The sequence below is a fragment of the Musa acuminata genome, chromosome BXJ2-1 (genome assembly GCF_036884655.1).
Source record: "Musa acuminata AAA Group cultivar baxijiao chromosome BXJ2-1, Cavendish_Baxijiao_AAA, whole genome shotgun sequence".
Taxonomy (NCBI): domain Eukaryota; kingdom Viridiplantae; phylum Streptophyta; class Magnoliopsida; order Zingiberales; family Musaceae; genus Musa; species Musa acuminata.
In genome coordinates, this window is record NC_088338.1 from 389531 (window position 1) to 400211 (window position 10681).

General features: G+C 37.6%; 1 protein-coding gene across 8 annotated transcripts; it reads right to left on the minus strand.

Annotated features, from left to right (window-relative positions):
- Window positions 1–2786: 2786 nt before the first annotated feature.
- LOC103972809 (G-box-binding factor 3) lies at window positions 2787–10446 on the minus strand. 8 transcript variants are annotated; one of them, XM_065091867.1, is made up of 14 exons: window positions 10178–10446; window positions 9428–9941; window positions 7957–8035; window positions 7628–7672; window positions 7451–7543; window positions 6199–6276; window positions 6000–6059; window positions 5714–5874; window positions 5523–5580; window positions 5360–5408; window positions 4802–5043; window positions 3929–4006; window positions 3698–3823; window positions 2787–3441 (listed from the first exon to the last, which is right to left on the minus strand). In XM_065091867.1, the coding sequence occupies exons 3-14, from the start codon at window positions 8014–8016 to the stop codon at window positions 3214–3216; spliced, it is 1278 nt and encodes a 425-aa protein (XP_064947939.1). In that variant the 5' UTR covers window positions 8017–8035; window positions 9428–9941; window positions 10178–10446; the 3' UTR covers window positions 2787–3213. The 8 variants fall into 8 exon arrangements, with proteins under 8 accessions (XP_064947939.1, XP_009385562.1, XP_064947937.1 ...); XM_009387287.3 differs by lacking the exon at window positions 9428–9941 and having other exon boundaries at window positions 2787–3126; window positions 3200–3441; window positions 7628–7678; window positions 10178–10445; XM_065091865.1 differs by having other exon boundaries at window positions 7628–7678; window positions 10178–10445.
- Window positions 10447–10681: the final 235 nt, after the last annotated feature.

Genomic DNA, 10681 nt, shown 5'->3' on the forward strand with positions numbered 1-10681 from the left:
ATTCTTATGTCACCAGAAATTTATAAGAATAATAATAATAATGAGTCACATCGATCGCATCTTAACTTTCATTATTTTGGACTTACAAGATTTTCAACCAGTGACTTAAGCTTAAAGAAATTAAAGTATTCCGTCGTAATAATTATAATAACTAGTTTAGATACTTATATTATTATTAACTTCTATCAATTGTAAGACAGTCATGATTAATACAGTAATGATGCAATGATACACAAATTATTAGAGTTGATATTAGAATAAAAGGAACATGATTTGACATGACATGTGGTATACAAGAATCCAAATAGAACCCAATTCAAATGTTCTAATGACAATGGTTAGATTTGTATGCTGTCGAGGTAGGAATATTTAAATAGGTCTACGTGTTTGATTGAAAAGATAAAAGGATTATTTATATTCATCAAAAATAATGATATGAATATGTGTTTGAAAATCTTATGAATATTGTGATAAGATGATGGAAGATAATTAATATTGATAACAGAAATAAAAACTACGAATAAAGATTAAATATGTTTAATTATACATATATATATATATATATATATATATATATATATATATTCCAATGATTAAAAGAATATATGTAATTGAATTAGGATAATATAAAGTTATCGAATATGACAATGGAAGCGATTCGAGTTGCTCTAATACAAAGGAGTTTGGAGTCGAATAGAATGAAATTGATGGATACCACTACATGTCGTCGTCGTCGTCGAATCAGCATACGCTACCACCTCCACTTGGGGGGTGAAGCTAAGTGAACGGAACCCTAAAGCTGCTTGCATATTCCGTCTCCTATCACGCGGCCACGGTGGGGTGGTAGAATTCGTGTTCATGATGTGTGGAGAAAATAATGTCGAACCCACCGTCGTGGCTTAAGTCCCGCCTCAATTTGTGTGCAGCTTGCCTCGATAGTTGACTTGTCTTACGTTGACTCAACGCCGTCGAGCGCTCACAATCGATCTCTCGTCACCATGACCAGCTTCATGAGTTCATTCGTGCAGCATTGCATGGTTACCTTCGAGCTTGCAATCCACTCAACAGATGGTTGGTACGTTGGGTGGTCGGTCACTGGCAGCGTGGAGACACGCAAACGAAGAGCCTTCTTTACGAGAACTGCTGCTCCACGCAACCAAGTCCTTACTGGACGCACTTCTGATCCCATGGAGGAGAGGGTGAGAGTGCAGGCAGCCATGGAAGCAGGAGGAGGAGGAGGAGAAGGGCGTGTATGGGATTGTGGAAGCCCTCTGTACGACTCCTTTGAGTTGGCTTCCTTTTCCCACGTCCTCGATCGACATACCATGGTTCTGCCGACCGAGCTCCAGGGGAAGAGGATGACGATGGTGGCGTGGAGAGAGAACAACGAGAGGAGGAAGAAGAACAAGAAGAAGGCTAAGAAGATCATCCAGAGGGGTTTGAGAGCCATCTACAGCCGCATTGCTTTCTGGAGAAAACCATGAACTTTTGTGTGTGTAAAACCAAAATTAAATCCTATGTAGTTAGTAAAAAGAGAGATAATTTATTTATTAATGTGATGAATGATGATTCTTTATCGATCATAAATTATTTATTTATTTTAATATATATGATTCGTGATGCGTTATCGACGTCTATGTAAGTGTATAATCATGTAACACAAAAGATCTGAGTGTTATAGTTTTCATATTCGACTTGTAGTAATTTTCATGTTCTTCGTGAGACTGTATATTTTTAGTTGAACGCGTACCCAATGAAGATGCAATATATATATATATATATATATAGTCTTCTTAAACGATTCAGAGGTGGAAGATATATATATGCTGATTCATTTGATTTGTGCACAAATATTGTCCTCTTAGAGTCAATATCCATATCTCCTTCTTGTCTGTTTCTTTTTGGCCTTCTACTGAGGGAACTGTTATTGGTACTCTTTTTGATGTGTTTCCTACATGCATATGGCCATGGAATGATAGAAACATTGCCTCAGAAAAGAGAGAGATTTGGAACTCAAAAAGGATTATGATGCATTTGGTCTGATATGCTAACACAGGAAGAAATATGCTCCAATGCATAGAGTTGGATAACAAACTCAGGTCAGACACCATTTTACTTCCTTTTGTTACTTTGTTGTTCAGCGGATTTTTAGGTGGATTAGTTCTACTCTTCATTCGTTTCCAGTGAATGAAGTCAGGACCAAAAGAGAACAAAGGAGCTAAGAACAATAAGATTAGTCATAGATTAAGTTAGACAGAGATTCAGGCATCAATTATGTAATAAAAACTGGCATCTCTCCAATCTTGCCCTACTCATAGTATCATATATGATGAATAGGCTTGTTCAAATTCATGATAGAAGTATCTGCAAGAAGTAAAGCAGGGGAAAACTGACATCAGAAAACTTCAACTTGCAGCATTAAGATAAAAAGAGCAATTTGATGTTGATTTTTCAACAGTGTCAGGTACATGATCAGCCCAACCATTGCTTATATTCAGATTCAATGAACTCATCATGGGCAAGGAAATATCAAATCAATTCCAAGTCTGTTTCCAAGCCTACTGTGGCAAAAAGTATCATTTGAAAGCAGCTCAGGTCTTTCATTTTGTTTGTAGTACAACTATCAGAAAAATACTAGTAGAATCAATCACAGGCCACACAGTCTCTTACTGCTCATAAGACAATGTCCAGAGAAGGAAAAAAAATAATATACTGAAGTTAGGCCACAAGCTTCCACAGTGATGTCAGGTCTCCAGGTATAGTAATGCAGCAAAAGAATAGAAGGCTGATGACAAAGCTAGATTTGTTTAATACACCACAGTTTTTTCATCCATCAGCAGTTGAGGTTTGTAAAAGCCTCTAACAGCATAATGATATGGATCATACAAGTCACAATAAGTAAAAAAGAATAGAAAATATAAAGCTTGTGATAAGACTAAAACTCTTCCTTAAATATACAGCAGTTTTCTTCATTACTAGCAGTTGAGTTTTCTAAAAGCTTCCAACAGCATAATTACATGGATCATACTAGTCGAAAGAAATAAAAATTCAAAATTAGGATGGTCATAGGAATCGCCACCCAAAAGTTCGTGGGTCTCAGGCATCATCCCCCAAGTCGTAAGCTGCCTAATTCAATTAATTTGTAAGGTTAGCAGTAGCTTTGGGCTGATAATAATAAAAATATGCCAAAACTACATACTAATGGAATAATAATCAGCTTGCTGCCACTGCATCTGTTGTTGGACTGGTGTCCATAAGCTGGCGAAGTTTCCCATTGGACTTGTCACTTTTCTCATCATCTTGCTTTTCACTTAGACTGCTCGAGCTTTGTTTGTCTATCATTGACAAGAAATTCTCAACGACAACAGATGGGGCACTATCAGTTTCCATTTTATCAGGAGATGATTCTTCTGCATGGACCGATCGCGCATTCAGTTTCTCCTGTACATAAAGATACATAAAACCAATTGGTTGATTCACTCCAGAAGGATATATCCATAGTTTATATTATTTCTAAATTTCACATTGCATATATCCTCAAGCACAGTGGTCAAGTCATTATGCACCATTTTACTGCTTTAAGTGTGCAATTATCTTCATTGTAGTGATTACTGGCAGAACCAATCATATAGGTCTGCAATCCATCAATAAAAGCCTGGCAACAATAGAATAAACTACTAGCTGAATATAGATGTACCAATAAAGCAGCATTCTCGAGTCTCAGTGTCTCCGAGCTTTCAGTTACTTGACTAATTTTAGATATGAGAGTCCTGTTCTCAGCACTCAAAGCCTCAACTTTTTTAGCAAGTTCTTCATTTTCTGCCTGAAATGCAAATTACTGAAATTTCAGTGACAAAAGAGGAAGATTACAGAAAAATAAGAAGACAAGACACATCAAATATGGGTAAAAAATTCCATCCTAGAATACCTGTTTTCTCAACCTTGACCTTCTAGCAGATTCTCTGTTGGACTGTTTCCTCCTCTCCCGTTTCAGTGACCGCTCATCCTGAAGAAAATCAAATTTAGTTAAGAAAGAAGATATATCAGGAAAAATCAGCCAGATACTCAAAGAAGCAAGGCATCGACCTAATGACATATAGCAGTGAATTGTTTGACAATAGATGCTGCTACATCCCAAAGCATACTTTATCCAGCTCATAAATCTATGATATTAACTTGGAGAAGTGACATGGTCTGCAATTTATATTTGTAAAGTCAAAGAAGGTATCATATCCATGACATTCTAGACCCATGATATGGTGATACTATACTTTTAGAGACCCACAAACCAACCACAAAGGCATCCAAGTCAGCTTTAATGTGGAGACAATCAGTTGGGAAACATCACCACGGCTATGGGGTTGAGGCAGGGGGTTATTTCGGTGATGATCTATACCATTACTATATGAAAGGGACAATGGGCTGCCAGCCAAATTTGGATCACAAATGTGAGAAACAGAAACCTACTGCTGCCTGTTACAGGTAAAAAGGACATACCCAGTGCACGAGGCTTCCGCCAGCGCGGGATATGGGGAGGGTCAATGTATACAGCCTTACATTTAAATATTTAAAGAAACTGTCACCTTTAAATATTTAAAGATGGTCAATGAGGCTGCCTATTATAGGTCTAAGATATAAAAGCAGATGTTAAACAAAATAGTCAAGAAAAGAAGAACAATATCTTTGCATCAGTAATTGTCATGGTTAAATAATTTGTATCGGCAACTGGTTATTAGCAACTTTTTCAATGAAAAGCAAAAGACAGGAGATAGGAGACAAAACATCTTCAGAGTTCACATGCCTGCGTCCAGAGTTCAGAAGGCACACTATTACAACCAGGCACTAAAGCAATTGTTGGCGGGCGGCCAGGGGTGTCAATAGTTTTCACTGACATCATCTGTGCTTGACAAGGTGAAGGTACATTAATGACTGGATTTCCTGCAATTTTTGCATGTGCCACAGTAACCCCTGAAGACAATTTTGAGGATGAACTTCTTTCCCCACCCTGAGCAGGATCAGAATTTGACTCGACCTTTCTATCATCTGCAAAGATTCACAAAGACCACTTCATAATGTCTGCTATGTGATTTCACGATAAAGAATAGTGATTTGTATCATATAATAGGCCTTAACAGTGAAAAAGAACTACAAAGTTTTCAATTTGTCTGATCATTGACAATCCAACCACAATTCACAGACTTGGTACTCTAACCAATTAATCATAAATTTATTGAATATGTTCCAAAGAAATATTATTTGTACGAATAGGAAATCAAATGGGTTCAGGCAGACTGGATGGAGTTGTTTAATTTTATTCTAGAGATAGATTATGCTATATGGTAACCTTGTATAGCAATACCTGAGGATTGTATATCTTCAGAACTGCGCTTTCTTTGATCCTTGGATCCCTAATGCAGGACAGGTATTCCAATTAAAAGTGGTTCGGTGTAAACCAAAGAAATTGATGAAGAAATACTTTTGAAAGCAACAATAAAGGGGAAAAAATTATTCAAGGGCATTACTCCTGCTGAATTACTTCCATCGCTTCCATTACTTGAGCCAGCTGCACTATTATACCCACTGTACATATAACAATAGATATAAACAGACCTTTGTAACAATAAATATACTAATAGAAATTTATTGAATGAAATGAGACTTGGACTGAATTTAACAAGGCATGTGTAATATTTGCAATTATTTATAAACAGACCTTTGTGACAGCTCATTCCCATAAGCACCTGCTGCATTGTTTGTACTTCTACTGTCCACTGATACAGTAAGCCCATCAAATCGTTTAAGCTTAGTCATCACCCCCTTATCTCGGCTCCCTGATGCTTTGTCAGGCATTTCTATGCTCAAAGGGGTGGCCATCTGCAGAACAGTGTTAAATGTGTGAACAGAAGCTGATCCAGAAGAGCAGGCCAAGAATTTAAGCTACCACATGAGCTCTCACGTGACCATGAGAAGCAAAAAAAATACAAGCAAACAGTGTTTACCACTACTGCTTTGGTTGCTGCAGAAGATGGTGCAAGCCCTGGATAATGTCCATGAGTACCCTGCACACAATATCCGTAGTCGAGAACAATCATCAACTAAAAGAGAACTATCCATCATCTGCCTTATTAACACATTAAATTTAATATAACCTGACAAAATTGGAAACAAATAAGACATACAGCACCACTATCAACTTACAGGAGGCAAAGAGGAGTGAGGATAAACTCCATGTGGATACATTCCGGCATACGGTGACCCAAAATGAGGAATGAAGGGCTGAATCCAAAGGAAAAAGTAGAATAAATGAACAAACTCGATAATAAAACAATTATTTATCATAATCCAACAATCAAGTTACAATATAATTGTATCCTACAACATATTTGCAAATTTGTACTCTATATTACAAACTCCAATACATTTCTGATTCTTATTCTGCACATGTTTAATATTAGCAAATTTTAGATTCACAGAACAACAATTGAGATTATGAAAAGTACACAGATGTAGAATATATTTTTCATTTATCTATGTTCACATTATAAATTTTAGACCACAAGTATGCATCAGAATCTGAAGTGCTTGGCATGTTGCACCTTAAAGTATGGAACATCGGTGTACAACACAGCAAACCTTGCAAAACTTTTTGGAATACTTGTTTCAGAGCAAGCAATTCACAAGTAGGACTGAATGGCAATTATTTGTAGTTATGATCCTTAAATCGCTTCATTTGCACTCAGATGCCAAACCCAATGAACAACATGAGAAATCAACAAAAAATTTCCAATGATGTCTGAATTACTGAGACCTATATACTTGTTGATGAAATATTCAAGCTAATGAGCGATGACTACTCCCTCTTCTTGTGCCCATTGCCGCTCTTTGTTCCAACTCAAGATCAAACCTGCATCGATTTCTGTTTTTATTTCCGCAGCATTAGTTGACACCTTAAGAACAAAGAAAACAAAAAAATGATTATCTCATCAGTTTACATCATCCTACAGTATTTTATACATGTACTGATCAACCACACACTACCCAGTCTTTGACTATATTATATTATTTGTTCCGTCACAAGACTACTCTAAGACTATAAAGCCACATGAAATCCCATGTTCGAAGCTTTCAACAAATACATGTATGTCTGTGGATTATTGAGCCTAAATCAACAGGTATCGGTCCATAGAAAACACAATCTCTGCTGAGCTAATTGGTACACTTACTACTAATACCAGCAATTATGAACCTTTATTAAACAACATGTCACAATGCTCTCCTAACTTCATATAAAAGTCTTCCTTTAACAGATCCGTCAGTCAATTTTAACATAAAGTTCAAAGGTGAGTACAATGTCAGTAACTGCAAGTCTGCAACAACATGTTCCACATACAAAACTATTAAATTCAAACAAGAAAATAATTTCCATAAACAAAAACAGAATTTCAAGTACCTGAGGGGCCCACATGTATGGATGAGGTGCATGACCAGGCACCACAGAAGTACCAAAATAAGGAGGGGGCATCACTCCAGGACCATAATATGCCTGAAAAGGGAAGAGTTGGGCTTTTCATATAATGGCTGTATACACTGCCCAGAGTCATACAAATAAAAATTAGAAGTGATCGACCTGCATAGCTGCCCAGTCAGGGTACGGATGAACTGCAGGCTGCTCCTGCAACTGGAAAGAATGGATGCAGTGAGAAATGTAAAGATCGAAAATGACTAAGAAGTACAACTGGTAACAAAAGCAAAGATATTAATGCTTAATAAGATGATACCTAAACAAGACATGATATAACACATGCAAAATGGGCACTCATACATTTGATTGTTATTAGTAGATTAGCTACATCAAAACTGTTACATTGATGCGTATGTGAATCAACCAACTAAATATATACAATCCAGTATACAGAAATTGATGTCATACAAAGTTGATTTACAATGTCGGCTCACCTGGACAGGTGAATACGGTTTCTCAGACTTTGAAGGTGTTGTAGCCTCATTATTTCCCATTAATCACTCTCTACAGCACCTGAACAAATTATATTCAACAGTTACTTGCCAAGGAAGTATTTTTTCAGATGACTTTGCTCGATGAAACAAAGTACCTGTAAAACAATTATTCTGTTTTCACTGAGTGCCCATCTTAAAATAATAGTTGACTTTACACAGACATGATTAATCATTTAGAACTCACTTAAATGAATAACAACAGAAATTTTCCAAGAATGATCATCAAATACACCAGACCTTTAGCAGTAGCAAAAAACTAAACAAGTGCATCTTAGTAGCTTTTTGTTAGCTCCATCAATTGAAATTGATGATATTACAACACTAGAATGAAAATTTAAAGAATGTTGGGAAAAGGGAAATTATACAGCAATACAAGATTTATGTGTTCTAGCAAACAGTCCAGGTGAAAAGGTGAAGATGATTGAGATAGCTCAAAAAACATGGATGCCTAAAAAAACGAAAAAGCCAGAAAACCAAACAAAACAAATGTCTACTTCACAGCAATCTCTCTTTAAAAGCCCCAATATACCCGAAATGGCAATGAAATGCACTAATAATAATTTATCAAAAACATGCACATGGACACCCAGACTATGCTTTTGCATGGAATTGTAGTATTGTACAGAAATATATTCCGCTCCATCAGGTTAAGGCTGATAGACAAACCCCTTTTTTTGGTTTCTTGATATATAGTCTTTCTCCATTCAACACCTTCCTTTCTTTTCTTTTTCTTTATTATTTTTTCCCGATAACACACCTTTGTTGACATGGCACTGTAGCCAACAGATGGCATGGGGTCTCCCACAACAGTATGATAATAGCATCTAACCATGGTTATATTTGAAGCTTTATGATTTCAAGCTTATAGCACATATATGGTGATGTGCCAAAGATACCGCAGTCACATATAAAGTAGCCAAACTACCATGTGTCCAATGAATAAGCACTTTAATGATTTAATAAAACAAAACATACTTGCAATTTAATTATTATCTTGTGTATCTCCACATGTATAAAATGCATTACAAAGTTGTAGTTCCTAGAAACGTCTAAATATTGATGTGCATCTTTATACACATTTAACATATTTATTCTCACAGCTTATTGCATCAACCCAGACAAGGGGGAAGCTTGGTTAGTAGGGAACTGTTCCCGCTGCAGTTTAACAACAATGACATCAATGAACTATAAAACTGCAGCATTACTGACGGCCATCACGACCCTTATATCTCAAAAGTCCAATTTTTTTCTTTCAAAACTATTGATTTGATAATCAGGTAAGCCATTTTGCAGGTTATAGAAACCAGCCAGTATTCTATTGCCAAAGAAGACAAAAAACTAATAACACAAAACCCTTGGTAGAAGAAGTAACAAAGGGCCCTACCAATCACCAGCCAAAGAAAAAACAAACCTGGATATGTTTCAAGCACTTTCTATATCCAATTCTATTCATGAGAACAAGTGAGATCAAAATCAGATCCACGTTTATGTTCACCGCCTGAGATGTTGCTTCAAAAAATTAACCGGAAAAGAAGTTTTTTCTTTTTTATTTTAATGATTGGTGAACAGCCCGCACGATTCTAGAGTGCAAATCTTGGAAGGCACTTCAATTGTTTGCAATGCCCAAACAAATTTCCTGAAAGGTCAGAGGAAAGTATGATATCCGATTGAGAAAGTGTCATCCTGCTGCCACCCGCTACTCGGAGCCGATCCATTGCAGCGGCAGAAACACAAATATCCAGAGGGGACACATGATTTGCTAAACCTCAACACATTTTCCCCCTGTTGCCAGATCATTCATCCACCTACTATCAAACCAGTCTTCCCTTCGCTTACCCCATCTTCAGATCTAATCTGCTGGTTTCTTCAATTTACATCCGTGATCTCCCTCTCAGGCACACGAACACCCACACAACAAACCGTAGCTGCAACAAAATTTCTCAAATCAAACACGAAAATCCAAATCCGTCCAAGGTGAAGCGAAAAAGCGACCAAGATTCAATTTTTATGCCAGGAGAAGAGCGAAAACATCGAACCCTAGCGAAAATAAAAAGAATCAAGAAGCAAACCTTCCACAACAGAGGACTAATGTCGGGATGAAATAAAATTGTATAAGAATTCCCAGAATTACCACACCGAATCGGTCCACGATTTCTCATACCTGCAATCTCCGAACGAAATCCTCCGCAAAGCCACTAATTGCGTAAAACGCGACTCTTTTTGGCTTGGGAAAACCAAGAGTCTACTCAAGAAAGAGATGGAACGGCTCCACGGGAACTGGAGAGACTGGCCGAACTGAAAGGAGGAGGACCGTCCTCTCGAAGAGGAAGCCAACTACTGTTCTTCCTTCGTTAATCCACCGAAGAGGAGGATGAGCGCATCCCACAGCCGAGGGAAGTGGAAAGAGGGGGCGAGAGAGGGAGGACGAGAAGGAGTCCACGTCATCGTAAACGTGTCCGTATGAGCTATATGAGATACGCTGTATTCGTCCACCCTATCGGAACACACAAGGTAGACACGAACTTTCATCTAGTCCTGTGGGTCCCGCAGAAACGGCGCTTCTTGATTGGTTAGTTCAAGACGAGGCTTTCTCTCGGGGTATGATTAGGGAGAGGAAAGGAGGTACTGGTGGTAGTTGTGTTGGCCGTCGGTGCTGGCCCGCCAG